At 49.4% G+C, this 27916-nt stretch overlaps 2 protein-coding genes across 2 annotated transcripts in view; both read right to left on the bottom strand.

Moving 5' to 3' along the window:
• Positions 1 to 301: 301 nt before the first annotated feature.
• CCDC97 (coiled-coil domain containing 97) lies at positions 302 to 11155 on the bottom strand. The gene is made up of 5 exons (XM_014467979.2): positions 8990 to 11155; positions 4814 to 5269; positions 2963 to 3244; positions 2353 to 2482; positions 302 to 527 (listed from the first exon to the last, which is right to left on the bottom strand). The coding sequence occupies exons 1-5, from the start codon at positions 9039 to 9041 to the stop codon at positions 407 to 409; spliced, it is 1041 nt and encodes a 346-aa protein (XP_014323465.1). The 5' UTR covers positions 9042 to 11155; the 3' UTR covers positions 302 to 406.
• A 149-nt stretch (positions 11156 to 11304) lies between these two features.
• The window catches only part of HNRNPUL1 (heterogeneous nuclear ribonucleoprotein U like 1), a 32025-nt gene continuing 15413 nt past the window's right edge, over positions 11305 to 27916 (bottom strand). The window contains exons 7-14 of the mRNA XM_006102634.3: positions 26800 to 27066; positions 25558 to 25680; positions 25326 to 25454; positions 17029 to 17197; positions 16246 to 16530; positions 14866 to 15155; positions 13120 to 13311; positions 11305 to 12524 (exon numbers count right to left, since the gene is read on the bottom strand). Of these exons, the coding sequence (XP_006102696.1) occupies positions 12408 to 12524; positions 13120 to 13311; positions 14866 to 15155; positions 16246 to 16530; positions 17029 to 17197; positions 25326 to 25454; positions 25558 to 25680; positions 26800 to 27066 (1572 nt within the window). The 3' untranslated portion in view covers positions 11305 to 12407. The remainder of the gene's footprint in view (positions 12525 to 13119; positions 13312 to 14865; positions 15156 to 16245; positions 16531 to 17028; positions 17198 to 25325; positions 25455 to 25557; positions 25681 to 26799; positions 27067 to 27916) is intronic.

Raw genomic sequence — 27916 nt, 5'->3', positions numbered from 1 at the left:
AGTTGGGCACTGGTGTCGACTTGGCTGGCTCTAGCTACAAAGGACCCTGCTGGACTTGGTCCAGGGAAGGATGTTCGCCCTGTTGTGGTGACAGAGGCCAAGGCACAGAATGAGGAGGAGAAACAGAAAGGCAGAGAGGAAAGAGACTGAGGTGGAGAGAGGGAGACAGAAAGGCAGGGAGAAAAAGAGACCAAAGACAGAGAAAGAAACCCAGAGAAACAGCAATGAAGACAGAAGCAGGGTTGGGTTGGGGGGAACTGCAGACACAGTGGGAGGGGCAGTCTGAGATGGGACCAGACCCTCTGAGGCAGCTTCACGGGGGTCCCTGGAGAAAGTCTCTGAGCCAGCCACTGATCAGCTGCCTTGTTTGGGGGGTGGGGGGTGGACAGGGCGGGTGGCCGGGCCATCAGTCCCCGTCTAGCTCCGGGCTAGGTGCATCCTCAGGCTCCTCCTCATCAAAGTACCTCTCTTCCTCATCCCGGGCCACAATGTCCAGGTTGTCGAAGTCGGGGTTATCATCCACGGCGCTGCAGAGGGAGGAGGGGGGTGTCAGAGGCTGGCTCTGCCTGGGCCCAGACCCCACCCTTCGGGGAAGCTGGGGAAATGGCTCGGCCCTGTGAGGTCAAAGGCCGTATGCTGGCAGCTCTAAGATTCAGCTAACCCCCTTGGAGGGGGATGTTGGGTCTCTCAGGGCTTCAAACAAAAGGCAGTATTTTCCAAATCAGAGATTTTACATAAAAACTTCTGGTTTCTCTTAAAAAGCTGGAAGATGTGATATGGTGACACTGGGGCCCACATTCCCAAGGCAGTGGTTCTCAGCCTGGAAGGCTGTGTCCCCTCAGATGACATCTGGTGATAACCGGAGACATTTGGTTGTCACAACTGGGGAGCTGCTACTGGCACCTAGTGGGTGGAGGCCAGGGTACTACTCAGCGTTCTGGTGCACTAGGATAGGCCCCGCTCACAAAGAATTATGCTGTCCCAAGATCATTAGTTCTGAGGCCCAGAAACTGCATTAAAGTGACAAGTGATCCTAAAATGTGAGGAGCCGGACTCCACTCCAAATCCTCCCTCAGCTCCCATCAAGCTCACTTTGTGCAGAAAGCCCTGTCCATTCTGCCCTCCCTCCTGCCACTCGGGTAGCCTTGCTATTCTTCCGTGCCACCCTAGGGCCCTTCCCCCGGATATCTGTCACTCACCCTTCACTTCCTGCAGGTATCTACTCAGAGAGCCTTTCCTGGCCACCTTGTCTCCCCCCATCCCCACCTTTTCTTCATGGCCCATCACCATCAAACGCTTGATGCTTCTTTTCCTCACTACAGTGGGACCTCCTTCAGGGCTGGGAATCCTCTCATCGGTTTTGTTTCCTGCTTTATCCCAAGCCTGGACACAGCAGGCACTCGGCACGAGGTGGCTGAACACCACAAGGGAACATGTGGCCCTGCTGCCCAGCAGTGGCCTCTGGAGAGGGGACAGGCTTCGTCGCCATCATTCCTCACGCCAGGCCTGGATTCCTTGTGGGTTTTATGGCAGCAATGGTGCCCTCACTGAGGGCTCCCTCCCTCACTTACTCTGTGGACATTCAGGCTGCAAGGCTGGTCCAGGCTGGAAGTGACCACCTGCACCTGACTCCAGAGCCAGGGTGTCCAGATTGGGCCAGTGGCTGTTATGATCCCCATTCAGCTGACGTGCCCCCAAAGGTCTGCTTGTTCACACTGCATCAGAGTTGTGTTTGAAACCAGAGCCCTCTGCTGCCATGCCGGTGTTCAGGACCACAAGCCAGACTGCCTCAGTGGACAAACCACTTATCTTTGATAGTTTACTCTCCTGTGTCCTTCTCCCTGATAGTAAAATCCTTTTCAAAGCAGGTGGCCCATGCATCTTGGCCCCGAGGTTATACTGGAGAAATTACCCACCAACACTGCAGGGCCCCCATCACAGGCCCCTCCCACTACACATTAGCTTTGCCAGGGATTACTTCCTGCAGCATGAGGTGTGGGGTTCCGGGGGACATTTGGGAGGCCTGGGGTAGTGGCATCCTGCCAGGCCACCAAGTGAAAATGTTTCAATATCTTATCAATATTGAGTTGAATGTCAGCCCTGCTCATTCCCTCCTTACATTTGGGGAGAGGATCGAGGCTCTCAGATGGACAAAGCTAGTCCAAGGTCACCCTCTGATCTTTGGTTGATCTGAAACCCTGAGGCTGTCTGACCCCAGGGCCCATGGCCTGGAACTGTTCTGGGGCCTTCTAGCACCACGGAGGCCCTCCATGGAGATGCCTGGGACCTGGCATGCAGCTGAGGGCTATAGGGTGCTGGGTTGGGGGACGAGGAGGTAGAGGCATGAAGCACCTGTAGTCAAAGTCCCCGTCCTTGCCGTCCAGGAAGCGCTGGTGCATCCGGCTGGTGAACTCTTCCCGCAGGATCAGCCTCTCCTCAGAGTCGGGAACCCAGGCCTCCGAATCTTTGCCAGGGCTCTGGTCTGCGGGGGAGACACCCACAGTGTGGGAGTGTGAGGGGGACACTCGGGTAGGTGCTGAACACAGTTCAGAGAGCTGCATCCTTTGTGCTGGGTGGCACTGGGAACATAACAGTGACCAGAAAGCCCGCAGTCCCTGCCCTCCTGGAGCACACACCAAGCACATGACAACCAGTGCTCCGCGGGCTGCAGAATAGGGTCAGGACTAGACACCTGAGGGTGGTGAAGGGAAGGCATTCCCGGCAGAGGGAACGTCATGAGCAAAGGCCTGGCGGCGAGGGATTGCTTGGTGCTTTTGAGGATTGAGGGCAGAGAGATGCTGGAGAGGTCGGGAAGGGCTAGGGCACACAGGGCTCTTGGGTCAGGCAGGACAGGGACTCAATGTCTACTCCTGCAGGTGGGGCCCAGCCTGGTGCCATGGACTGAGGAGACTCCAGGACTGTAGAGTCCAGATACTGGGGCTCCCCTGCTGCTGGTCCTCACCTTCCTTGTCACTGTCCTCTTCCTCTTCTTCCTCCTCCTCCAGGCAGGCCTCCTCCTCCTCCTGCTGCTGGAGCAGCCGTTGCTGCAGTTCCTGTTCCTGGTAGGATTGCAGCAGCAGGTCGGAGAGTGGGCAAGGGGGTGTGCCGGGGGAGCCGGGCTTGGGTGGCTGGTGGGCTGGGGTGCGGGCACTGAGCTCCTCCTGGGTTAAGTACTGCCCGATGTACTGCTCATACAGCAGTGGAGCCCGGAACCGCATCTGCTCGTCACTGAAGTACTCGCCCTCTGCACAGAGGAGACAGAGTGGGGTCAGGAGCCTATGGGCGGGGCCAGGGGCTGCGTGCAGGGTGAGGGTATCTAGGCAGACATGTGTCCATGCGTGTGTGTGTGATCATGCTGGTAGGAAGACATGAACACACAAATGCAAGTGTGCACACATTCAAATATGTAGGAAAATATGCAGATGCCTGAGTTCCCGTGGCCACCAGTATTCATGCATGCATCTGAGCACATTTGTGTGACCAGGCCTGTATCTGCATGCCTACTCATGTGTCCAAACATGTGTCTGCACAGTAAGGCCCATGAATATCCTGCCCCTGAGGCACTGGCGGCCTGTGGACAAGATGCCAGGGCAGGACTCACAATCCCCTGCCCACATCCTCCCGTGGGTGTCCACACACTGCCACAGGTACCTGTGTGACTAAAGTGTGCAGATATTGCAGGCAGATGTATGCGCAGTCTATAGGCTGTGTGCCTGTCCACTGAGCCCCGTTCTGGCTATTGGCGCACACATCTGGACACCTAAGTGTATGTCTATGGGAGCTGGCATGTGTGCGCACAGGAGCAGGTAGAACAGGCCTCTGCCCAGGTGTGGTTTTCCTGGTGGTCTTCCAGACCCCAGCTCTCCCTAGTGCTCCTCTCTGCAGCCACCCCCCAGGTGGGCCTGGCATCCCTAGCACCCTAAACCCGGGTCCTCTGCATCTCTCCTGGCTGCCTGTTCCTACAGGGGCAGTTCTGTGCCTCAGTTGACAGTTAAACGAAGCCTGGTCCCTCCTGCCCTACTTTCAGAGCCCAGGGTGGGAATCTGCCTGAATCCTGGCCTCTGGAGCACCTGAGCGTGACCGTCCCTGTCCTGCCTCCCATCTTGCGCTCTCTTACCCCCAGCTTTTGTATTTCCCACCAGATTCTGTCTCTCTCCCTCCTTTTTCCTGGCTCTCTGTCACCCCCTCCTTCTCTGACCTCAGTTTCTGTCATCCAGCCCCCCATTCTCTCTCGTTTTCATCTTGCTCACCTGTTGCTGTGTCCCACTCTTTCATTTCCCTCAGCCCATGCCTTTTCCCTAACAAGAAACTTCACTTTCTCTGCTTCATTTGCTCTCATCTTTTACCTTTAGTTCTGGTGTCTTTGGTCACAAAAACACTTGTCATGTCATGGTCAAACAGGTATTGATTGATGTTTTCCTTCATGCTTTTCATTCACGTGTGCCTTGTTTGAGAGGGCCTTTATGTCCTCAGGGTCATAAACACACTCCCCTAGGTTTCCAGCAATGCCTTTGTGTTCGGTGTGAGGGAGGGTTCTAATTTTCCTGACAGATAACCAGTTATCACGGCTCTAGGCACTGTGTCCTCGGTTTACAGATCTGAAATGGTACTTCGGTCATTCCCATTCTCTTTCCCTGGGTCCCTATTTGTGTAGTCTACCTAATGTCACCCTGTCACTTCACATTTGTCTGTCTCCCCCTGAATCCCTGACTCAGCACTTGTCTCCCAGGATCTCTGTCTGTTTCTGCTCTTGCATCCTTCTTATTAGCTCTGCCTCGCTTTCCCCTCCTGTCCAGTCCACCTGCCCCCACACCTTGGATGAGCTCACGCAGGGCAGCGTAGCGCCGGTTACGCAGGCGTGTACGCAGGGTGCGGGGCCGAGCGGTGCCCTGCCGGGCTACCTCCGCACAGTAGAAGTCTGCACGGTGATCACCACGTAGGTGGCCAAAGCAGGCCAGGTGCTCCTCGCGGAGGCCTGTGCGGAAACGCTCTAGAAACACCAGTGGCTTCTCGTGATACAGCTGGCCCAGGATGGCCACCTTCTCCTGCTCGGTCAGGTCAGGCTCTCCTTGCTGCTGGCTGCATACAGGCAGGTGGCTGGCAGCCACGGCATGCAGCATAGCACTCACTGCTGCATTCTCAGTCCCAGAGGTGTCATTGCCCAGGGCCTCTGGAACGCCCTCTGCTGCTTCCACCTTGTCCAGGGGTCTGGATGGGACTGGCATCCAGCTCAGCTCCCCCCAGTGCCCAGAAGTGGGCTCTGTGCAGCCTGTGGGTAGAGGGGAGATTTCTTAGTCTGGAATGGGAGTGGGGGTGAGTAGGAGGGACTGGGTGCTCAGTCCCTCACTCCACATTTATTGAGCACCTACTATAATTTGGGCACTGTGTTAGGCCCTAGAAATACCACAATAAACAAGAAGTTGACATTTCAGTGGGAGACACAGATAATCAAAAACCTTTAATAAAAACATATAGTGTGTTAGAAAACATACAGTGTTAGGTGGTTTAGGAGTTATGCAAAAAAATTCAGAGGAAAGGAGAAAATGGGGGACAGGGAGAGGGAAAGGCTGCAATTTTAAGACAGAGAAAGCTTGCCTAAAAAGTGACATTTCAGTAGAGACCTGGGGTGGTGAGGAACTGAACCATGACATTTCTGGCGGAGAAGAGTTTCAGACAGAGGGAACAGCCAGTGCAAAGGCCCTGAGGCAAGAGTGTTTGGTGTAGTTACTTGGTCCTTTACCACTTTGTTCACCGATTCACTCAATTCTTTGCCTTTTCGTTTGTTCACAAAATGTAATACATTCACTAACTTGTTCACTCACTCATTCATTCTCTTCCAAACCATTCTTTAGCAACTCTAAAGCTATTCAAGGCCCTGAACTGAGTAATGCTGAGGAGCCACAGGAGGAATCCAAGCCAGCTCCTGCCCTCATGAAGCACCCAGTTGATGGAGGAATAGGCAAGATCAAAGACAATACAGGCCCTGGAAAGTAGAAAGCTGAGAGCTAGGCTGCAGCAAGCAGGAGCTAAGTACAGACAGAAAGTATAGACAACTCCTTGCCCTGGCTGGTGTGGCTCAGTTGGTTGGGCGTTGTTGTCCTGTGCACCAAAACGGTGAGGGGTGTGCAGGAGGCAGCTCACTGATATTACGCTCTCACATGGATGTTTCTCTCTTCTCCCTTCCTCTCTCTCTAAAAATCAATAAACTATTCTTTAAAAAAAAAAAAAGAAAGTATAGCCCTAGCCAGTTCGGCTCAGTGGTTAGAGCATTGGCCTGCAGACTGAAGGGTCCTGGGTTCAATTCTGGTTAAGGACACATGCCTGGTCAATGATTTTCTCTCATCATTGATGTTTCTATCTCTCTCGTCCTCTTTGAAATCAATAAAAATATATTTTAAAAAAGAAAGTATAGACAACTCCTTTAGGTAGCTTAGCTGGGATGGAGAAGAATAAGGGGGTAATGATTACAGGTACATGGGTTTCAGATTTTTAAAAAATATATATTTTTATTGATTTCAGAGAGGAAGGGAGAGGGAGAGATAGAAACATCAATGATGAGAGGGAATCATCAACTGGCCGCCTCCTGCATGTCCCCCACTGGGGATTGAGCCCAAAACCCAGGAATGTGCCCTGACTGGGAATTGAACTGTGACCTCCTGGTTCATAGGTCGACACTCAATCACTGAGCCATGCCAGCCGGACACGGGAAGATTTAAACACACAAAAAATTTTTTTTAAAGCTGAGCTAGACTAGAGCAGGTGCTGTGGAGGAAGGGATAAGAGGAGTGGTGGTTAGAAAGATGTCTGGGGCCCGGCCGGCATGGCTCAGTGGTTGAGTGTTTACCTATGAACCAGGAGGTCAGGGTTTGATTCCTGGTCAGGGCACAAGCCTGGGTTGTGGACTCGATCCCCAGTGTGGGACATGCAGGAGGCAGCCGATTAATGACTCTCTCATGATTGATGTTTCTATCTCTCTATTCCTCTCCCTTCTTCTCTGAAATTAATTAAAAATATATATTTAAAAAAAAAAGATATCTGGGAGGCCAAGTCCATAAGCTATGGGGCTGAAGGGCTGGGAGGTAAGGGAGGTATCCAATTAAGATCCAGAGCTCTGGCCCCTGAACTAGTCAAACTGTGTCTGAGACAAAGACATGGACGAGCAGGTTTGAGGGAAGATGCTGACGCCAGTCAGGACATGAAGTAAGAGGACCAGGGGACATCAAGGGGCATTTTAGAGACCATTAGTACATGGGGCTAGAGACTTCTCAGAGAGAAGCGTTGGGCTGGGGACAGAGTTGTGGGGGTTACAGAGTCAAGACAATTAAAGCTGAAAGAAATTAGAGGTCATGGGGAGGGCAGGGGAGGGGACATGTGTGAAGATGAGAAACGAAGGGCTAGGAAAGAGCCCTAATTGGATGGGGAGAAGATATGCCTGTGAAAGACTTCTAAAAAAATAGTCTCCAAAAAGATAGCCATGTCTTAGTTCCTGGAACTTGTTAATGTTACCTTGTATAGCCAACGACAATAGCAACAAAAGGGTCTCTGTAGATGTGATTAAGTTAAGCATCTCGAGATGGGGAGAGTATCTTGCATTATCCAGGTGGGCTCTAAAAGCCATCACAAGTGTCCTATAAGATCTGACATACATGGAGGGGATGACAATGTGAAGACAGATGGAAGCAGGGGTTGGAGTGATGTGGCCACAATCAAGGAATGACAGGAACCACCAAAAGGCGGAAAAGGCAAGGAATGGGCTCTCCCTTAAAGCCTCTGAGGGTGCCCCCACTGTCTTGCTGACACCTAGATATCTGCCCAGTGATACTGATTTCAGACTCTGGCCTCCAGAGCTGTGAGAGAATAAATTTCTGTTGTTTAAAGCCATCCAGTTTGTGGTAATTTGCTACAGCAGTCTTGGGAAACAAATACTAGAGGCTGAGCTCGATAGGAAGGAAATCGGAAAGAGGGGTGTCGGAGAAACCAAGGGAAAACCTTAAAGAAGGACGGAGGGGCCAATAGCACTGTGTTCTCCATGTCGTCTAATAAGAAAAACACTGAATGGGGTGACACAGGGAGGTCACTGGGGACCCTAACCAGAGCAGTTCCTGAAGGTAAAAGCCAGACTGCAATGGGTGGGAGACGGGGAGATGGAAACAAGGATGGGTGACTCTTTGGAAAAGGTAACATGGTTTCTGGAAGGTAGCATGGGATCAAGGGATAGATTTTCTCTTTAGGTTAAAACATTTTTTTTATTATGGAAAATTTCAAACATGCACAAAAATAGAGAGTACACCCCCCCCAATAATCCAGCTTCAACAATGATCAATTTCTGGCCAGTGATGTTTCAGCCTCCCAGCCACACTTCACCCCACATGGCATTACTTTGAAGCAGGGGATGGAATTTTAAGTCGAGCAAAACAAAAGCATGTTAGATACTTACGAGAAGGCATCAGGAGAAATAGATTAAAAGTGCTATAGAGAGAGACCCGGGGGAGCACAGAAATGGACTACCAGCAAGCACCCTGAGGTGGCAGATGGGGCTGAGAACTTTGGGGGAAGAATTAGAATGAGACGGAGGAAACCGTTGGTCTGAGATAAGCAGAGTTTGCATGGGGCAGGAGGAGGGTTAGTCTGGGGAAAGGGAAGCCTCAGTTACACAAAATGAAGGAGGTAATTTGAGAAACAGGGTTGGCTGAGATACAGGTAGAGTAAGCCCGGGGCAGGGGAGAGGTTCCCGTTAGTTAACCCGGGAGTTAGCCAGGAGGAACCGGGACATGGAAAAGGCTGGCCTGGAACGTGTTAGAGGTTAATTTCGGGGAAGGGGATACAGTAAAAGTCAGCCCGCAAAGAGAGGGGTTCACCTGGACAAAGTGGTGAAGGGACAGGTAAGGCCGAGGGCAGGTCTACAGAGTCCTCCTTCGCGATCTGGGAGTAATTTCCCAAAGACACCGCAGCCCCCCCTCCCGCCGCCTCCGCGTCGCCTTGACCTCACCTTCATCAGGTTCCCTTGCTGTCGCCGCCGCCGCCGCCGCCACAGCCTCCATCCGGATTTTCTACGCTTTTTAACCGCCGTGGTAGGCTCCGCACCGTCAACTCGGCTCCACGGCCACTTCCGGCTGAGCACACTCGCTGGGGTCCCGATGCCCCGCTGCGCCCAGAACCAAAGTTCCGGGCAGAAGGCGGACCTTTCTATGCGCATGCGTGTCTCACTTAGGTTTCACTCTCCGTAGCCAGGAAGGAAAAGGCCACCCGTGTCAGAGGCCTAACACTTGGTTCCCCCCACCTCCAATCTGAACTGCTACGGAACTGGAATATCAGGAGGAAGATGTTCAACCTGTTCACTGCAGTGACTCCAAAGCCCGCATGCTTAATTTTGGGATGGATGATCGGTTGAATGAGAAACCCTTCAGGGCCTCAAAGGGTTTGTGGTCTAGTTTAAACGCCAGCCTTTCCTTTTATCTTTTCACCATTTCAAAGAATATTTACTAAGCCTTGTCTCTTGCTCTGTCATCACACCCGGTCTCCGGTTAGCATGAGCTGGGTGGTGAGGGCTGGGACAATCTGCAGATGTGGAGAAAAACGTGGCCTTAGGAAACTGCTTTGCCTTAGGTAGTAGACATGTCACCAGTGACCGTCCTGAATGTTCAGGGCTCTAATGGACTGAGGGGGATAAGGGAGCTGCCACCCATTCTGGAGGCCCAGGGAAGGCTTCTTTTGGGAGGATGAGATGCCCCAGTTGAGACCTGAAAGATGATTTAGGACAAGAGGAAGGGCGGTAGGGAAGGGTTTAGGTAGGGGGATGGGTGAAGCCAAAGATCTAGAGAGCACACCCATGGATAGTTCTGGTTGCTGTAAAGGCTTCATATGGAATGGGAATAAGTTCTAACTTGAAGGCCTTGATTGGGCGGCAGAGAATTGAGAACCTCATGTATCTTTATGCAAAATTCCACATACATGTGAATTTGGATCATGGCATTTATAGATTCAAGGGACTTGACTCCCCCCAAATCACTTATCTGAAGTGCAAAGGGGGAGCAGCAAAAGATGAAGACGGTGAGGTCACCAGGGGCCAGGTATGGGGCCTCATAAGCCATATTAAGTAGCTTGAGCTCCTTTATATCCTGTGGGGATAGGGCAAGGGGTTTCAGGGGAAGGGACATCTGTGAGGAGGCTGGTGCAGTTATCTAGACACTGGCCAGGAGCAGTTTGCATTCCCAGCACATATCCCACACAGATAGCTGGATACACTTAAATGTATGGAGGCCAGCAGAGGGAGCTGTTGCTCAACACATAGACCAGAGTTGGTAAGAATTCCCAGGCTAGAGGCCCTTGCTTAGCAGGGAGAGTGGGCACTTACTCTAGCGTCTTTTAGTCTAACCAGCCACCAACTGCCGCTCCTTATGTTTAGATGTCCCACCCTGACCTCAAAACGATTTGGCCCTTCTCCTTTTTGTAGCCTGTGTCCCTTCCACACGCTGCGATACTTCCTGTGAGGGAAGGGATGGAGCTGAACTGGCTATTCCTGTGCTCCAGCATTGCCCCTCACAAAGGGCCAGGAACACAGGCTGTCCAGAGGGAATGAAGAAATGACTCAAACTGCTGGGGATGATGGGCTGTGGGAATGCAATCAGAATGTCCTTTAACCTGGCTCACTCCTATTTTAAAATATTTTCCCTTCTCTAGGAAGCCCTCACCACCACCACCACCACCACCACCCTAGGCTCTCATAGCTAACCACTAGGTGCTATCACCATTTGATGACAGGTCCGTGTTACTTGTGGCCTGGGAGCCCTGGATGGGCAGGGTCCAGGGTTGCCTTGGCCATACTGTGTCTCTCAGCACCATCCAGGCCCAGTGAGGAACAGAGCAAGTTCCTAACCTATTGGCTGGATAAAGCTCCTGTAATCCCCACTGGACCCAGACACACAGGCAGGAACTATCATAAGTCCAGCTCACAGGCCAGGCCTGAGGTGGATGAGCAGTGATACCCAGTGATGACCCGAGTCCAGTCCTGGTCTCCCCCTATTAGCCATACTTACCCTCCATACCAAGGGATCTGGTTCCATACCTTCTAAACAAATTCTTGGAGATTTGGGACTGTGAGTGGACTGGAAAGGGCAGGGACCAGAGAACCACTTCAAAAACGAACTAGTGGGTTTTAAACTGAGGGCCCCAGGTTTAAGGTGGCATCCCCAGCACCAAAAATGGGGCTAGGCATGAATCCCTCAATAAGTGTTTAATGAATGGTAAATAATGTCCCCTTGAAAAGGCCCCTCACCCCAATTAAAGGCCAATTGCACTTCAAGGTTTCAACCCTTATTCCTTCCTGCTAGGAGGTGCCATCTCATTTATTGAAAGAAAACAAAACAAAACAGGGGAAACACATTTCTTAATAAGTGCAGTCTGTTAAAATCCTGTTAAAACATATGGGTCAAGGGCAAGTAAAAATAATCAGAGGGTCACTGTAGGAAAAACCTTTAGGTCTGGCACCTGGGAGATCTCTGGAGAGGAAGCAGTGGGAAAAACTTCATATTCTGAAGGAAAGGAGACACCCCTCCCCCATTTTCCCTCTCGCCGGCTTAATCCCACCAGAAACTACCAAGACGCCCGGAATAAAAGGTTTCAAGTTCAATAGTCACACTCTCTCCAAATACAAAAAGCAGTTACAATTCAACTCAACACAGAAGCTTGTGTGCAAAGTTAAGGGAAACTGAGACATTGTATAAAAAGTTAGGTTAAAGTTGATTTTGTGGTTTTGTTTTGAGGGTGTGGTTCTTCATTGGTTGCCTGAACTCAGCAAAGAAATGGTTATCCTGATGAAGTATCAACAGCCAACCCACAGTAAAAACAGACAAATTCTAAAAATTAAAAAAAGCATAATTACCAAAAAAATATCTGTCACTGCTTCCTCCCTCCTATTTTGTTTTTTTGCTTTTTAAACTTTTTTTTTAAATTTTTTGATTTTTTTTTTTTAAATCCTGAAAAGTAGACAGTAAAACAGCTTCTGGAAGAATTTACAACCAACTGCATGAGGGTCTGGGAAGCTGAGGGTCTGGAGCAGGGCTGGGAAGAATGGACAGAAAGGGGCCCTCCCCTCAGTCATTATAGCATCACTGCATGACCAAGGAAGGGGGTGTATTTAGTCAAGAAGGAGGACGGGAAGAAGAGGAGGAAGAGGGAGAAGGTGGGGAGAGAAAGAGAAAATAAAAGGTCATTGTTGTCTGTTTGAAACCAGAGAAAAATGCCCAGCCCTGTGGTTGAAGAAGCCCCTCAGAGGGGAGGCAGTGGGCTGGAGGGAGGCAGCCCTGGGATGACCTGTCCCCCAGCACCACAGGACCTGGTGGGGGCAGATGAGGGGCCGTGGCGGGCGCTGGTAGAGGAAGCCGGTAGGGGCCTCCGGGGTACACTGGCTACTGAGTGCTTGTGCCCCCCTGTGTGTTCCCGGCGTAGCTCCCGTAGTCGTAGTTCCCGTAGTATGGCGGCCACTGGCCCTGGTTCTGATAGTACTGGTTCCACTGTTGAGCATACTAGGGAGAAACCAAAAGTACAGAGTTGTCTCTCATCTAGACTTCCATTTGGCTCCTCCCCTCACCCCACTTTCACCCTGGGTAGAGATGGGTGCAGTGACAACGGCTGACACGTGGTCCCCTGACAGAGAAATCAAGGCACCCAGGGAGGACAAGGGACTGACCTGATGCCACATGGGTGGGCAGCGAGGGACTGCAGCCCAGGTCTCCTGGCTTGCCAACCTAAGGCCCTTTTCAGGTACAGGTTAAGGACCACATTCAAAATACTCAATCACGGGTATGGTGGCCCATTACCAACCCACTGGAACGGACACTGGCTATGGTGGTGAGGCAGGATCTGGAGGCCACTGCTATACCCTTTCCTTGCTGCACTGGGGAGAGGAGCTAGGATACCAGCTGTTCAGCAGCCAGTACAGAAGTGTACTGCGAGGGCACTACTACTGCTAGGACATCAGGTGAATTCCTGGCAGGCTGCTCATCTTCATGGGATAAGCAAGGACTCAAGTCTGGGAATACACACCGCAAGGGGACCCTGAGAGTCACTCCATTCCATTGCCCCCAGCCTCCCTAACCCGTGTCCCCATTTGATACCTACCTGCTGATACTGGTTATAGCTGGGCTGAGGGTAGGTCTGTGCAGTAGGGGGTGGTGGTGGGGTGTAGGGGGCCGGGGTGTAGCCGCCGTAGCTCCCATAGTTGTAGGCAGGTGGTGGTGGAGGTGGAGGTGGTGGGGCTGTATAGGCCTGGCTGTAACCTCCCTGGTTGTAGGGTGGCTGGCTGTAACTCGGCTGGAAAGTGGGGGGAAAAAACCAGGGCTCTGTGAAATAGCCAGTTCAGCTGGGATGAAGGGAAGACTTTTGTAAGCAGTGGGCCCACAAAGGAACTTCCCAGGTGGAGGTGGAGGCCTGAGGGGGAGGTGGGTTAGCAACATGGCAGGAAAGGCAGGGTAGGATACAGAGGTGTTATGGACTCCCAGACCCTGGGGAGTTAAGTACAAGGCAGCTCTTGAAATCCCAGGGTCCACACCCCCCCCCCCCCCGCCCCGGTAAAACAAAAATTACAATAGAATTATTTGATTATCTTATTCTGTATTCAATAAGCATGTGAACACAAACCACTGGGTACTCAGTAAATTCTGAGAGTCATTATGGGAGGAGTTACTGAGAAAAAGAGTAGTGGTGCCCTAGCAGGTTTGGCTCAGTGGATAGAGCATTGGCCCGCAGATGGAAGGTTCCTGGGTTCAGTTCTGGTCAAGGGCACGTACCTTGGTTACAGGCTCAATCTTCCACCCTGGTCAGAGTGTGTGTGGGGAGGCAACCATTTGATGTGTCTCTCTCACATTGATGTTTCTCTCTCTCTCTCTCTCTCTCTCTCTTTCTCTAAAAGTCAATGGAAAAATATCCTATGGTGAGGATTAATAAAAAAATAAAAGAGCTTATTCATATAAAAAAGAAGAAAAAAAGAAAAGAAAAAAGTAGTAGTGGTAATTTCCTAAGTGCTTCCCATGTCCAGGCTGTATCATTAACTAACCCAGTCCCCCCACCAGCTCTGAGAGGTGTACTCTGTCAGCCTCCTTTTATTGAGAAGGAAGCAGAGACTCAGGGAGGTTAAATCACTGATTGGGCCCAAGTGGCAGAGAGCCAGGACTTGACCCCAGATCTGTGGTTCCATGAAGCTATGATGCCACCAACCATCTCCCACAACAAGCCTTGGATGTGAATTCTATTAACAACTATAGTCCTTTATGAGAAAAGGAGGTCCAGAGAGGTAAGGCAGTCCAAGGTCACAAAACTAGGATGTTTTAGGGTGGGGCCTGAATCTGCGCCTGCTCAACTACTGTTCTAGAAAATATTCTTGTTAGACCAGGAGTGGGGAACCATTCATCTGTCTCTTGGCAGCTGTTCCCAGGCCTGGCATGTGAAAGGTATTCAGGAAACAGCTGCACAATAAAAGGAGACATACTCTGGTTGACAAGGGCCTGTGCATTCCAGAGTCCGAGCACTGGCTTTCAGAGAACTGGAGCTGAGTCTGGAGCTGCTCTGTTTGAAGGTCTCAGAGCAGAGGCCAAGTCCTCATCAACCTTAGGGCCTGTCTCCACATCCTGAAGACAACAGAATCAGCCCTTCCAGCCTGGGCAAGGGGCAACTCTGAGTGCTTTCTTGGGGATTCAGTGAGCCAGTGAGCCAGTGACACAGCCAAGAGAAATACACTTGCTGGATGAACCTGGAGATGGCGAGGGGCCATCCTCGTCAAAAGCACTGTCTGGGAGAAAGAAGGGCAGGTAGGAGTGGAGACGGGCTGAAGCAGGTGTTGGAAATTTCCCTGATCCCACCTCCTCTCACCTGTGGAGGGCTGTAGCTGCTGACAGTGGGGGTGCTGGTACTGACACTCGAGCCAGGGATGTTGCTGTTCTTGCTGTAGCTGCCGATCCCTGGTGGGTTTCGAGCTGGGCTGTAACTGGGTGGTGGCGGTGGCTGCTGTGGTGGTGGCTGTGGTGGCGGTGGCTGCTGAGGGGGCGGTTGCTGTTGGGGAGCTCGATTGTAGTTGCCTCGGTTGTTGGAGTTGTTGTTATCCCGGCTATTGTTACCCCAGCGGTTCTGGTTGTAGCTACCACCTCCAATGCGGTTGAAACCTGCATTGGAGAAACCAGATGAGAGGCCTGTCATTCTCAACTTGGGCCCCTCAAGAGCTGGGCTGACTTGGTGACTGCTGCAGCCCAGTATGGCTAAGGCTCAGAGCAGCTCAGTCAAGTAAACAAAGCATCCTCTCTGGGATTCCCCAGACCCCTGGGTGCACTCTGCCGTGTAGCCCTGACAACACTTGGTTATCGCTGTTGACTGACAGGTTTGTCCTGGTTTCAATTGTGTCCTCAGCATCTCGATAGCTGTTGAATAAATCGGAAGAGATGTTCTGGAAGAGGGGTGCCAAGCACTGGGGACAGTCCTCGTTAGGTTTGTCCAAATCGGCCAGTCTCTCCTGAACCCTCATGCAGTTGTTTCTTGAGCCTGAGACTCTTCCCTCTTCCAACTCCTACTGGTCTCTAGACCTTAACTTAGGCTCTCAGGAAGCCTTCCTGAGCCCTGCTCCCCTACAGATTGGGTCAGGTGCCACCTAAGGTCACAGTCCCGCTGGGCTTTCCTATTAAGCTCAGAATCCTTCTGGACTGTCACTACAGGGTGATGTGTCTGTCAGGGTCTGGGCTGTGTCCCCAAACTATGCAGCACAGACCAAAACATGGTGGGGCATGCCTGTTAAATTATGATCGTACACTTTATTGCTGACAGCAGAACTTAGTGACTAAGAACTTGGAATTTGGGCCACTTGACCACAACTCTAGATTTAGTAAATTCTGGGTAAATTAACCTAAGCCCCTTTTTCCATTCGTTTTAAAATATATAACCCAAAGCAGTCCTAACATTTGACTTATACCAGGTCCTGAGCTGGGACCCAGGACTGACAGTAACTTGGTTTGGTTCTTCTTCTCAAGCTGACGGTCAGATGAGGAAGATGCACAAAAAAGGCCAGAATGTGACATACAAATGGGCAAGTGCCCAGGGGGAACAGGATAGTGGGAGCATTTCCCTGAGACCCCGAGTCTGACTCATCCTGGTTCTCTACCAGAGTTCAGCCCTGGGCTGGTGCTAGGGAACCTTCACCTACTGACTGAATAAACGGTCACAAAGCCCAACCCTGACCCAGAAACCAGAAGTGCGAGAGCTCACCTCCTCGGTAGTTGCCTCCTCCACCACTGCCTCCTCCTCGGTTCTGAAAGCCTCCTCGGTTGCCCCCGGGGGGGCCTCGGTTGTCATAGCGCTGGAAAGTGCCACCACCCCCACGGCCCCGGAAGCCACCACCGCCTCGGTTGTCAAAGCGCTTTTCAGGGGGTGGCCCAGCCTTACGGCCTTCCTCGTTGTACTGCCTCACCAGCTTGTCTGCTTCTTCTCGCTGCAGCTCAATGAATAGTACCTCATCCAGGAAGTCCCCAACATCTGGCAACGTGAAGTTGGCTAGAAGGAAGGGAGGTCCGCAGAGGGAACAAATAGGTCAGTACTTTTTGAGGTGTGGTCCCCTCCACAACCACAACATTGTAGTAGGCGGCAAGAGATGAGACAGGATCCCAACCTTAGACTCTCTGACAACAACCAGTGGCTAATGAAGACTTCTCCATTTCCTAGAGGTAGCTAAGACCCACCAAACCAGTGTTGATAAATGCTCCCTTCAGGAGCAGGCGAGGCAGGTAGAATCAGGGAGGCAGACTGAGGCTTGCTCACAGTCAGCTCACTCAATGGGAACCAGAGGCAGGTGAGCATGTAGGTCTCTAGCATTTGCTTCCACACATTCTCTCCATCATGCCCCAGTCCCACCTGTCTGAAAACTTTGCAAAAGAGAGATATGGGCAACTTTTCCATTCACAGTTGAACTAGACAGGGAAGGGACAAAGCAGAAGCAAAGAAAAAAATAAGGACCTGGTTGAAATGTTCCTCTGGGAATCACTCATCTCCTACCTTTCATTTCTAAGACAGCGTGATCTGGGACATCCTTTCCTTCTTCGTCGGTTCGCTTTATTGTTCGGTCTTTTAAGTCCTCATCAGTGGGACAAATAACAATAGCTTTGCGCTGGAAGCCTTCAAATGGTCTCATTTTTCGTCTCTGAGCTGACCCATAAACATTTGTCTAGGGTAGGTGACAGAAGAGGCAAGAGATGACACATTACAGGATGGTTTTCTCATCTGTGGGGCACTATGTCGGCCAAGGACTGAGAAAAGGGCACTAGTTCTTCTAAGCAGAGAAACCCAAGAAACTGCTCTTCTTCACTTTTAAGATTTTTGAATCTACCCTCAGAAAATGAACTGACTTGGTGAAGCGACTGCTGACAGTCACAGGACAAGGGATTTCAATGGTTGGGCTTTGCACTTTATTCCTCCTTGTTCTCAGTACTTTGCTTTACAATTATCCCCCTCCCACCAAGTAATATAGGCCTCATTTTATTTAGCTTCACAGATGTGTGTTTTACAAATTGAAGGCAAGACCCTCCACCAGATCATGACTCTCTTTATTGCAGTGGTCTGAAACAGAACCCACAGTATCTCAGAGAAATGTCTGTACATGTTCATCATAAAAAATTCAGAGTACAGGCAGTCCTCGGGTTATGTCGGACTCACGTACGTTGTTTCCTGGTTACATCGCCATCTCCCATTTATTTATAAAAAAAAGTTCTGTCATTTTGATGTATGTACATATGTGCTTTGTTTTTTATTATTTATTTACCAAAAGTAAAGGTCAGGAATTGTTCTTTCTTTTAAATTTTTTTTACTGTTTCACTTCATTACTGCTGTGTATGTGCTCCATGTGAGTGACGTAGGTGCTTATGTAGGTGGGTTCCGACTTACGGCAAAAATCGCGTTATGTCGTGCCGTAGGAACGGATCTCCGACGTAACCCGAGGACCTACTGTACAAGGTATAAATTTTAGAGTAAGAATCTCTTCACCCACCTACTTCCAGTCTTATCCTAGAGATGATTAAATTTATGTCCTTTTAAAAAATACATATTTTTTAATTGATTTCAGAGAGGAAGGGAGAGGGAGAGAGAGATAGAAACATCAATGAGAATCACTGATTGGCTGTCTTCTGCATGCCCCTCCCTGGGGATTGAGCCCGCAACCTGGGCATGTGCCCTTGACTGGAATTGAACCGAGGACCCTTCAGTCCGCAGGCCGTCGCTCTATCCGCTGAGCCAAACCAGCTAGGCAAATTTATGTCTTTTTAAAAACATCTGTGTGGCCCGGTCAGTTGTAGCTCAGTGGTTGAGCGTCAACCTATGAACCAGGAGGTCAATTCCTGGTCAGGGCATATGCCCAGGTGGTCGGCTCAATCCCCAGTGTGGGGCATGCAGGAGGCAGTGGATCAATGATTCTCTCTCATCACTGATGTTTCTATCTCTCTGCCCCTCTCCCTTCTTCTCTGAAACCAATAAAAATATATTTAAAATAAATTAAAAAATACTTAAAAAATAAAAACATGTTTGATTTTTAACACGAATGTTATCATACTATACATTCTTCTGAAGCTTTTTTTCACTCAACATTTCTGTAACATTTTTCTGTCCCAGTGTTTTCATTTAATGACTGCATAATATATACAGAATGGATATCATAATTAACCAGCCTCTTCTGACAGCTGCATAAATTGTTTTCACAGCACTGATTCTTTCATCCCCTCCGTCCTTCTCTGAAACATCGGCCTCACCCTCAAGTTTCTAACTAGGAAGCTTGACAAGGCACAGATTTGCTACTAATGTTCTCTTCCCTTCCTCTAGGTCACGGATGGGGAACCTTTTTTCTGCCAAGGGCCATTTGGATATAGAACATTGTTCTCGGGCCATACAAAATTATCAATTTAAAAACTGGCCTGTTATATTTGGTCAAACATTTAATTAACTCACCCCTAATGTCTTGGCAGGGCCAGAACAAATGATCTTGCGGACCTTAAATGGCCCACAGGCTGGACATTCCCCACCCCTGCTCTAGGTCCTAGGCTGGTGCTGGCACAGACCAGGGCCCTAGGACACATCTGAGCAGTAGTAACAACAGCTTCCCTTTATTGAATACAGTAGGTCCTCGCGTTACATCGGAGATCCATTCCTATGGCGCGACGTAATGCGATTTTCGCTGTAAGTCGGAACCCACCTACATAAGCACCCACGTCACTCACATGGAGCAATGAAGTTAAACAGTAAAAAAAATTTAAAAGATAACAATTTCTGACCTTTACTTGTGGTAAATCCTATATCACAAAAGGGTAATATGCAAATTGACCCTAACAGCAGAACTACCGGGAATGACCGGTCACTATGACACACACTGACCACCAGGGGGCAGATGCTCAACACAGGAGCACAGGGTGTGCGCTCCCACAGGGTGTGTGCTCCACAGGGTGAGCTCCACTCAGCCACATATGTACATACGTCAAAATGATGGAACTTTTTTTTTTTTTTAAATAAATAAATGGGAGATGGAGATGTAACCACGAAACGCCATACGTCGAGTCCGACATAACCCGAGGACCTACTGTATTCAATAAAGGGAAGCTGTTGTTACTACTGCTCAGATGTGTCCTAGGGCCCTGGTCTGTGCCAGCACCAGCCTAGGACACACCTGCTCCTCACCTAGAGCAGGGGTGGGGAATGTCTAGCCTGTGGGCCATTTAAGGTCCGCAAGATCATTTGTTCTGGCCCTGCCAAGGCATTAGGGGTGAGTTAATTAAATGTCTGACCAAATATAGCAGGCTAATTTTTAAGTTAAAAATTTTATTTGGCCCAAGAATGACGTTTTAATATCCAAATGGCCCTCGGCAGAAAAAAGGTTCCCCACCCCTGCTCTAAACCAATATCCAAGTGACCCTGACACACACACCAGGAAAAGATGTTCTTCCCTACTCCCCAGGGAAAGTGTCCCCACTTTCATTAAGGGGAAGAAGAGACTGTGTGGTGGGCACACAAATGCTGTTAAAAAGCACATCAGGTTAGAGGGGAATAGTCAAGTCCCTTTCCCCACTGCTCTTCCTGGACTCTACGCCTAAAAAACAGAGGAGAAGGTGGCATCTGGTCATAAGAAGATAGAATTTGGCTTTCTCCAGCTAAATAATGAGGTATTCTCTTGGCACAAAAGCTAGAGTGGATGGATGCCACAAAGAATGTGCCCCCAGACCATTCTATGGATAACCCATTCCAGGGTTTATTTGCCCATAAGATGTGATCCTATTTTGACTCCTTTGAACCCCAATGACAGAGATAAATACCTCCTGGAGGGATTCTATGGAGCAGACCTACTGTGTCAGTGTCCTAAGCAATACTGCCAAGAGGGCCAGTCCCTGAAGTTTCACGGGATGGGAGGAATGGGGGTGAAGCAGACTGGACTCCTAAAGAGCTGGCTTCTGTTCTGAGAAGTGGCTAGATCTGAGCAATGCCTCGTCAGACACTCTAGAACTGAGGTGCGGAGAACCCTCTTGGTTACCATTTATTAGATGGCACCTCCCTTGCCATACCTCTTGGCTTGGGGAAGAGAAGAGCGTCTAAACCACACCAGCAGAAATACAAATACTTGCCTTTCCTGGCAAAAAGGGAGTTAGCTGCTGGTGACTGTTGCCACAGCAAACACAGTGAGGTCAGAGACCCTAGGTTGGCCCAGGACTGTCGTGGTCACTGGGGGCTGCTAGTGTCTGTTGCTAAGAGAGACCAGCACAACAGCTGGATCAGCTTTCCCAGCTGTGTGAGCTCTCTCTGCCTAGCTCCTACTTCTCCCAGTCCCACCCAGCTTGAAGCTGCTGACTCTCAGAAGGTATGCTGGGGCTGTGTTCCCTGACCCTGGGCCACCCCCCATCTCCAGCAATGTCGGCTAAAGGATAGGAGTTAGGTTTCTCAGCGGAGCTGGATGGGCAGTTTTGGTGCGTGACAGCCTGGGGGAGTAAGGGAGGAACACAGCATGCTGCTCGCAGCCCAGATTCTGTAAGAGTCCCACTGTCCTATGTCCACTTTCACCTGTCTCCCCATCCATAGCTCAGTGGGGTCAGGCTGGCAGTGGGAGAAACCTGGCTGGATCCCAGAAGAACAAATTTAAAGCTGGTGACAAAAGGGTTCACTCTGGGCTCACAGTAAGGTAAACCCAGTGGAAGGAACCCACATGTAGGGTGAGGACTAGCTGGAATGTTACTATGGAACTGGCTGAGGCCCTGGGAACAGGGAGGGTGGAGGAAAGAAACACCCCTTTCTCCCAATGCCTGCCAATAGAAGAGGTCTGTGCCTCTGCTTTATCCCTAGGTTTGTTTCAAAGGCGTGGCAAGGTCAACAGGGATGCAAAGCAGGACTAGAAGCACACATTCTGATGGTTGAGGTGAGGTTAGGGATCACTGCTTAGCCTGGCTCTGGACTGCTAGAGCCCTAAGGGAGCTCCTAGCCTGCAGCCCTCAACTCTGCCCCACAGAAGCCTTCTCAGAAGCCTCTAGGAGGGCAAAACTCTGTCGCCTCAGAGGGCCAACTCCTGCTCTGCACCAACTCTTGTGGGTCCTTGGTAGGCTAGGGATGGCTGGGCAGCATCTCATTCTTGAGGTTTTTTCACCAGCAACAGAACCACTTGAAGCAATGTGGCCTACTTCCCCTTTCTCAAGTCTTTTAGTAGGCAGGCACATTTAACATATCCCTCCCTGATGAAAACATAATTTTGGCTCCTCACTGCCCACAGGACAAAGCCTCAATTCTTTTTATCATCCTCCATGTGCTGCCTAGACATCTCACCTCCCAATTTCCCACCATGGCTCCAACTATTCTGGGCCGTGGCCATCTGGGAAGTCAGCAGAAACATGTTCTACCAGTAAATCAACAGCATGACTTTGAACAGGTTCCTTTTCTCTGAGGCCTGTTTCCCCTGTGATCCATCTCTTCTTTTTCTCCTCAGATGTTCCACAGCTATAACACACACATGATCTGAAGAGGATACTCAGGTCATCATGGAATGTAGGTCAAAGACCCAATAAAACCAAGAGCTTGTGCCCAATGAGACATACCCTGGGGTAGGCGCTGGGGCCCTAACCATACATAGGCAGAGTCCTGGCTCACACAGCCTCACCTGCCTTCTGCAGGCACATTCTGCTTTTCTCTCAATAATGGGCATTACAGAATCCAACCTACATAATAGGAGATTCAGAGGAGCAAAATGCATGGAGGTCTGATCTCCTGGGAAGAACCAGAGAAGGGAAAAGATGAGCTCCAGGACTGCAGGGAATTCTATCTAGCTCAGGAGACAGTTATGCATCAACTTATCCCTCACAGCTAAAGCTAGTGGGGTGGGAAGGCCTGCTCTGAATCTTCTACACTGCCTCCCCTCACCCCCACCAGAGGGTTTCTTGGAACCTACGTTTGGGGCTTAAGCCCAAACAGGTAAAATCACTGGCTTCAGACCTCTTCCCAGGCTCGAGTAACCTATAGTTTGAGGCCCCAAGTCAATCCTCCAATCTATGGTTAACCAGAGAACCCTCCTCCCCCACCTGCAGAGTTTAGGTAGTTTTGCCTTACTATTGGCCTGGATCACTTGGCCCAACCTGCATATCCCTCCATCAGGACAGCCCTGAAGATCAACGTATACCTGGTAGAGCCCTGGACCCCTCCTATGAACAAGCCAGCACATACTCAAAAAACCAATAGTGTGTTGTTTACAGAGCCAGCTGTACTGGCCTGGCTAAGGAGCTGGAGCCTGACCTCCAGAGATGGCCCACGTTTATATGCTGGATAAAAATGTTAAGATGATCTACCCCTAGGACTATAATCCTTCGCCACTGAGCCACATATTTGAAATGGGTTTCACAGCTAATTTAATCAGCAAACTGACAAAATGACAGACAGGGAATACTTGCTGAGAATCCTCAGGGTACTAAATCAACACTGCTCCCCCCTGCAAGACACTGAGTCCCACTGGTGCCAAGTCAAATTACAATTCCAAATGGCCTGACAACAAAGCAAGGCCAGGGTTAAAGAACAAAGTCTTTGAAGAAAGAAAAGGCTGGCTATATGCATTACTGATGGGGCTGAGCTGGGGCAGTAGCCCTGTTTGGCTTTTGGACTATCCTGTGCTGAAGAGTCTCCTCCAGTCCCCAGAAATAAATATTTGACACATTAGCTCAATTAGTTGTTTGCATCAAAATTTAGTATTAGGGAATCATGTACTGTCTTCTTCACAAATGTGAGTCTTTAAAGCAGGGGTCCTCAAACTACGGCCTGCGGGCCACATGCAAATACAAATATTGTATTTGTTCCCGTTTTGGTTTTTTACTTCAAAATAAGATATGTGCAGTGTGCATAGGAATTTGTTCATAGTTTTTTTTTAAACTATAGTCCGGCCCTCCAACAGTCTGAGGGACAGTGAACTGGCCCCCTGTTTAAAAAGTTTGAGGACCCCTGCTTTAAAGGATCAATCCAATGGTTGCAGAACCCAGAGCAAATCTCACATGTCCACCATCACAGAAGAGGGCCAGGGTATGGCCCAGCCTTGATCAACTTTCAGTTTTCTTAGCACGGCTGTTCCATCAGCACACAGCAGATGTCCACTCCCAACACCTAACTGCCTGGCAAGACCATTAAAATTAACTTGTCTAGCCCTGGCCGGTGTGGCTTTGTTGGTTGGAGCTATTGTCCTGTACACCAAAAGGTTGTGGGTTTGATTTCCAGTCAGGGCACAAACCTAGGCTGTGGGTTTGATCCCTGGTCAGAGCATGTGTGGGAGGCAACCCATCCATGTTTCTCTCATATCAATGTTTCTCACCCTCTCCCTTCTCTCTCAAATCAACAAACATATGTAAAGAGTTCAACAATAAAGATTAAAAAAATAAAATAAAATCAACAAATATATCCCTGAATGAGGATTTAAAAAACTATAAATTAATTTGCCTATCAAGAACTATCAAAAAAAAAAAAAAAAAAAAGAACTATCACCCGCCAATAGCCTTTTTTCTTTTTGTCTTTAAGAACAAAGTTTTTACTATGTACTTCTTTCAAATGTTGGATATAAGGCATCATTTCTTCAACTGTAAACATAGATCACTAGTTTATTATGAAAGGATGTATCTCAGGACCAGCCAGATGGAAGATGCATAAGGCAAAGTTACGTGAGAAGGGGCGCAGAGCTTCCACACTCTCGGGAGCGCACATACCACTCTCCCACATCTCCACGTTTATGACCCCAAGCTCCCGCTCAGTTGTTTTGCATAAGATGCCAACTCCCATGCACAGGCAAATTGGTCCCCTGGGCTTTCCAACCCCACCCCAGTCCCACCTTCACCAGGAGGCCTCGGAACCCCGTAACCAAGTACTGGCACACAGGGAAGGCACTCCAGCAAGGCGGCCGGGGCAGGGGTGCTACTCACCTTACGTATTTGCACATTCACAGGTTTTTAAGAAAGCATGAATGCAAGGTTTAAGGAACCTTGTTCACAGATCCCCAAATACAGGATTTGGTACCCTCCGGACACATGTCCTTCTGTCTCATAGGTGGTGAACGTGAGGAATTCATTACCCTGAAACAGGTATCCTTAACTATGTTTGGGTCAGTTATACTTTTGGGAATGTTGAAAGCCACAGATAATCTTCCCATTCTAAATCAAAACTGTCTAGCTTTTTTGTTTTTTAAAATAACATGCTTGCATCTGCATACAAAATTGTGTTTAATTTCAAAGGTTCCCAGATCACCTGATATGAAGAACCCTGCTCTTAAACACAGTATAAAATACATGATTTAGATATGTACCTGACAGTCATAAAACATGCTAAGAGCAACTGGGACATACCTATTCTGTAGAGTAATTAATAGTAATTTCTAGTTACTATGTGCCAGGCCCTGTGTTACGGATGGGCACCATTATAATCTCAATTTTACAGACTAGGAGACTGAGATTTGAAAGATGAAGCCAGTTATCTGCAGACACAGCTAGTAGAAGAGTTGGGATTTAAGGCCAGGTCTGTCCGGCTCAGAAACCCATGCCCTTTCCATTTCATTAAATGGCCCTTACCTGATAATGTTCTCTTGGACTGCTAAGAACATGAGCTAGGCCTGGATCATGGCCCCAGACCCCACCCACATACAGGGCTCAGAGAGCTCTACTAAGAGCCTGGGACTGTGCTGTCATGTATGACTGACCGTCTTACCAGCACTGCAGTCCATGAGCATTATGATGAAAAATAAAAGGACAAGAGGGTAATATCCAGATACTCAATAGGCTTCTTCCCTCTCAAGGAGCATCATGGTCACCAGTAAGTACCTGGTCTAGGATATAGTTGCGTTTCTTGCGGGCAGCAATCTGGATGAGGCGGTTGAGGCACTGGGTGGCCTGCTGGATCAGGACGTCCCAGCGGCCGGCATAGTTCCGCTGCCGACGTAGGCCCATCACCTGTGGGTAGGGGGTGGTGAGGGGTGCATGGTCCTGGTTGTAGGTCAGCACAGGGGGATGGGATGAGGGAGTTGGCTAAGGAGAGACCAGGGGCTGCCCTTACCCGCATCTTATCCATGATGGCATTGGTACCCAGTATGTTGTACTTCTTGGAGGGGTTGGAGGCTGCATGTTTGATGGCCCATGTGGTCTTGCCGGCAGCGGGAAGGCCCACCATCATCAGAATCTGTAAGAACATGATGGAGAGGCACTGAAGCAGCAGCAGGCACTACCCTGATTCGCTGGAGACCATGAGGGTGACTCTAAATCTCATGGCCATCTCCAGGAAATGAAAGCAATAGCTTCTACCTCAGTGTTGTTGGGGTTCAAAGAGATGAGGCTCATCAAATCCTCTTAGGCCTGGTATGGGACGAATACAAAACCAAGAGCTGTTATGAGCATTTACATTTTTGTTTAGCAGAATTCAGTGGCCTCTGACAGGGAAGGCCATGCATTGGGAATGGTACACAAGAGTGGGCACAGAAAGTGGTACAACCTTCCTGGAGTTTGAGATGGGGACAAAATGTATGTACAAGGATAAGCATCGTATCTAATCAGTGCATTTAGAATTTGCAGAAACCAGTCGCAACCTAATGCCCAATAAGAGAGAAATGGTAAACAGGTATTTACAAAATAATGTTAAGTGAAAAGAGTTAAATATCAAAATGCTTATACCATAAGATCTCAATTATAAATGTGTCTGTGTATGAAATGAGCACTTAGCACGGCAAAAAGAACAAGATAAAATCTAAAACTTTGGAAGTAAACTTATTTATGACTGGTGGAATGAGAAACTTTAATTTTCTAGAATAAACATAAAGTCACTTATATATCAGAAAAAAAGTTTGGAAATAAAGATCACCATTACAGCTTCTGCAGTCAAATCATCCCCAAGGCCAGTTGTCATTTTTCTTCTTAGACAGCTTCGAGTCAGTGTGAGAAGCTGCACAACGTCCTTGAAGAACACTCACCTGGAAGTACCTTCATATCCTCTTCTCCTATTCCAAGATTCTGACCTCACCCAATGTGGCAATTTCCCTCTGGAACCTTCCCAAGATTTAAGTCTCTCATCACATCCCCTCTCTCTTTGGCCTAAACCATACCCACAGGTCATGTCACTCTCACAGCAGCTTTCAACCTGGTCCAGCCCTGAGGAGTTAGGAGGGAGAGAGCCCTTTCTCTAAGATTACTCATGCAGGGAGGTGGTTTGCTTTCACCACACCCAGCTGCCATGTCTCCCCTCTGCCTTAGCAGTACGGTGGCCCAGGAGAGACAGCCATTAATTTAGTCTTCCAGGCCCACTCACCTCACACTCTGCCTTGGTCTTTGGTCCGACAGTGCCCCGGATCCGCTCACTCAGGGGAAGGTGCTGGATAAATGTAAAGCCAGGAAGGACAGAACAGTAGGGCTCCGCCCTCTGCCCGAAGTTGAACTCCACTGCACAATTCTTCACCAGCACATGAGGGTAGAGGGCCTGGCCCCCCAAAGCTTCCTTCTGAATTCGGAAAGCAATGCCCATCCACTTCCCATTCTTGGTGAAGGAAAGTTCCACGTCATTTCCACATTCAAAGTCCTAGAAGAAAAAACCAAAGGAAGAGAACCTTAAGCCAATGCTCAGCTTGAAGGCACTGGGAACCACAAGTCGGAGAGAGCAGATGCAGAGAGAAGAAATACAGCCAGCTTCCCTGATTTAGCTGTAACCCCACCTCTCAACATAGATACAATGGGCAGCACCAGGGAACAGCTCAGAGAATGTGCCCCCAAACCCTGCTTGTTCAAGACCCAAAGGCTGGTGGCTATGAAGCATGTTATCTTAGGAAGGCCCAATTATTTAAGCCTTGTGCCTAGCCTGAGACGAAGATGAAGGAATAGGCAATCCTGTCCATCCTCAACTCAAGAGCAGTCTGTGAAGATAATAGATGGAAAGAAAGCCACGGCAGTCAAATCCAGCTCCACAAATGAATTCACTTGTTGGTTTGACACATGTTCTCCAAGTTTCTGCTCTTCCTGGTGTGAATGTCTATGGTGATCTGGGCCTAACAAAGGTTGGGGCCTAGTGGAGAACCAGATAAGGACACTATCTTTTTTTTTTTTTTAATATATTTTATTGATATTTTTTTTACAGAGAGGAAGGGAGAGAGATAGATAGTTAGAAACATCGATGAGAGAGAAACATCGATCAGCTGCCTCCTGCACATCTCCTACTGGGGATGTGCCTGCAACCCAGGTACATGCCCTTGACTGGAATCGAACCCGGGACCCTTCAGTCCGCAGGCCGACGCTCTATCCACTGAGCCAAACTGGTTTCGGCAGGACACTATCTTAATTGAGTACAAGTGCCTACAGAGGAGCAAGATTCTCTGAAAGGTGGGGACCTGTAAGCCAAGTCCTAAACAAAATGAAATAAGCCAAGTTTGGGGAAG

The sequence above is a fragment of the Myotis lucifugus genome, unplaced genomic scaffold (genome assembly GCF_000147115.1).
Source record: "Myotis lucifugus unplaced genomic scaffold, Myoluc2.0 scaffold_421, whole genome shotgun sequence".
In the NCBI taxonomy this organism is placed as follows: domain Eukaryota; kingdom Metazoa; phylum Chordata; class Mammalia; order Chiroptera; family Vespertilionidae; genus Myotis; species Myotis lucifugus.
This window is presented reverse-complemented; position numbering and strand designations above follow the sequence as displayed.

Excerpts from the sequence above, each read along its gene's own strand:
- CCDC97 (XM_014467979.2), bottom strand. The coding sequence starts at position 9,041 with ATGGAGGCTGTGGCGGCGGCGGCGGCGGCGACAGCAAGGGAACCTGAT. Across the intron at positions 5,270-8,989 it reads AGCAAGGGAACCTGATGAAG|GCTGCACAGAGCCCACTTCT; the intron begins GTGAGGTCAAGG and ends CTCTACCCACAG. Across the intron at positions 3,245-4,813 it reads CCTGCGTGAGCTCATCCAAG|AGGGCGAGTACTTCAGTGAC; the intron begins GTGTGGGGGCAG and ends TCCTCTGTGCAG.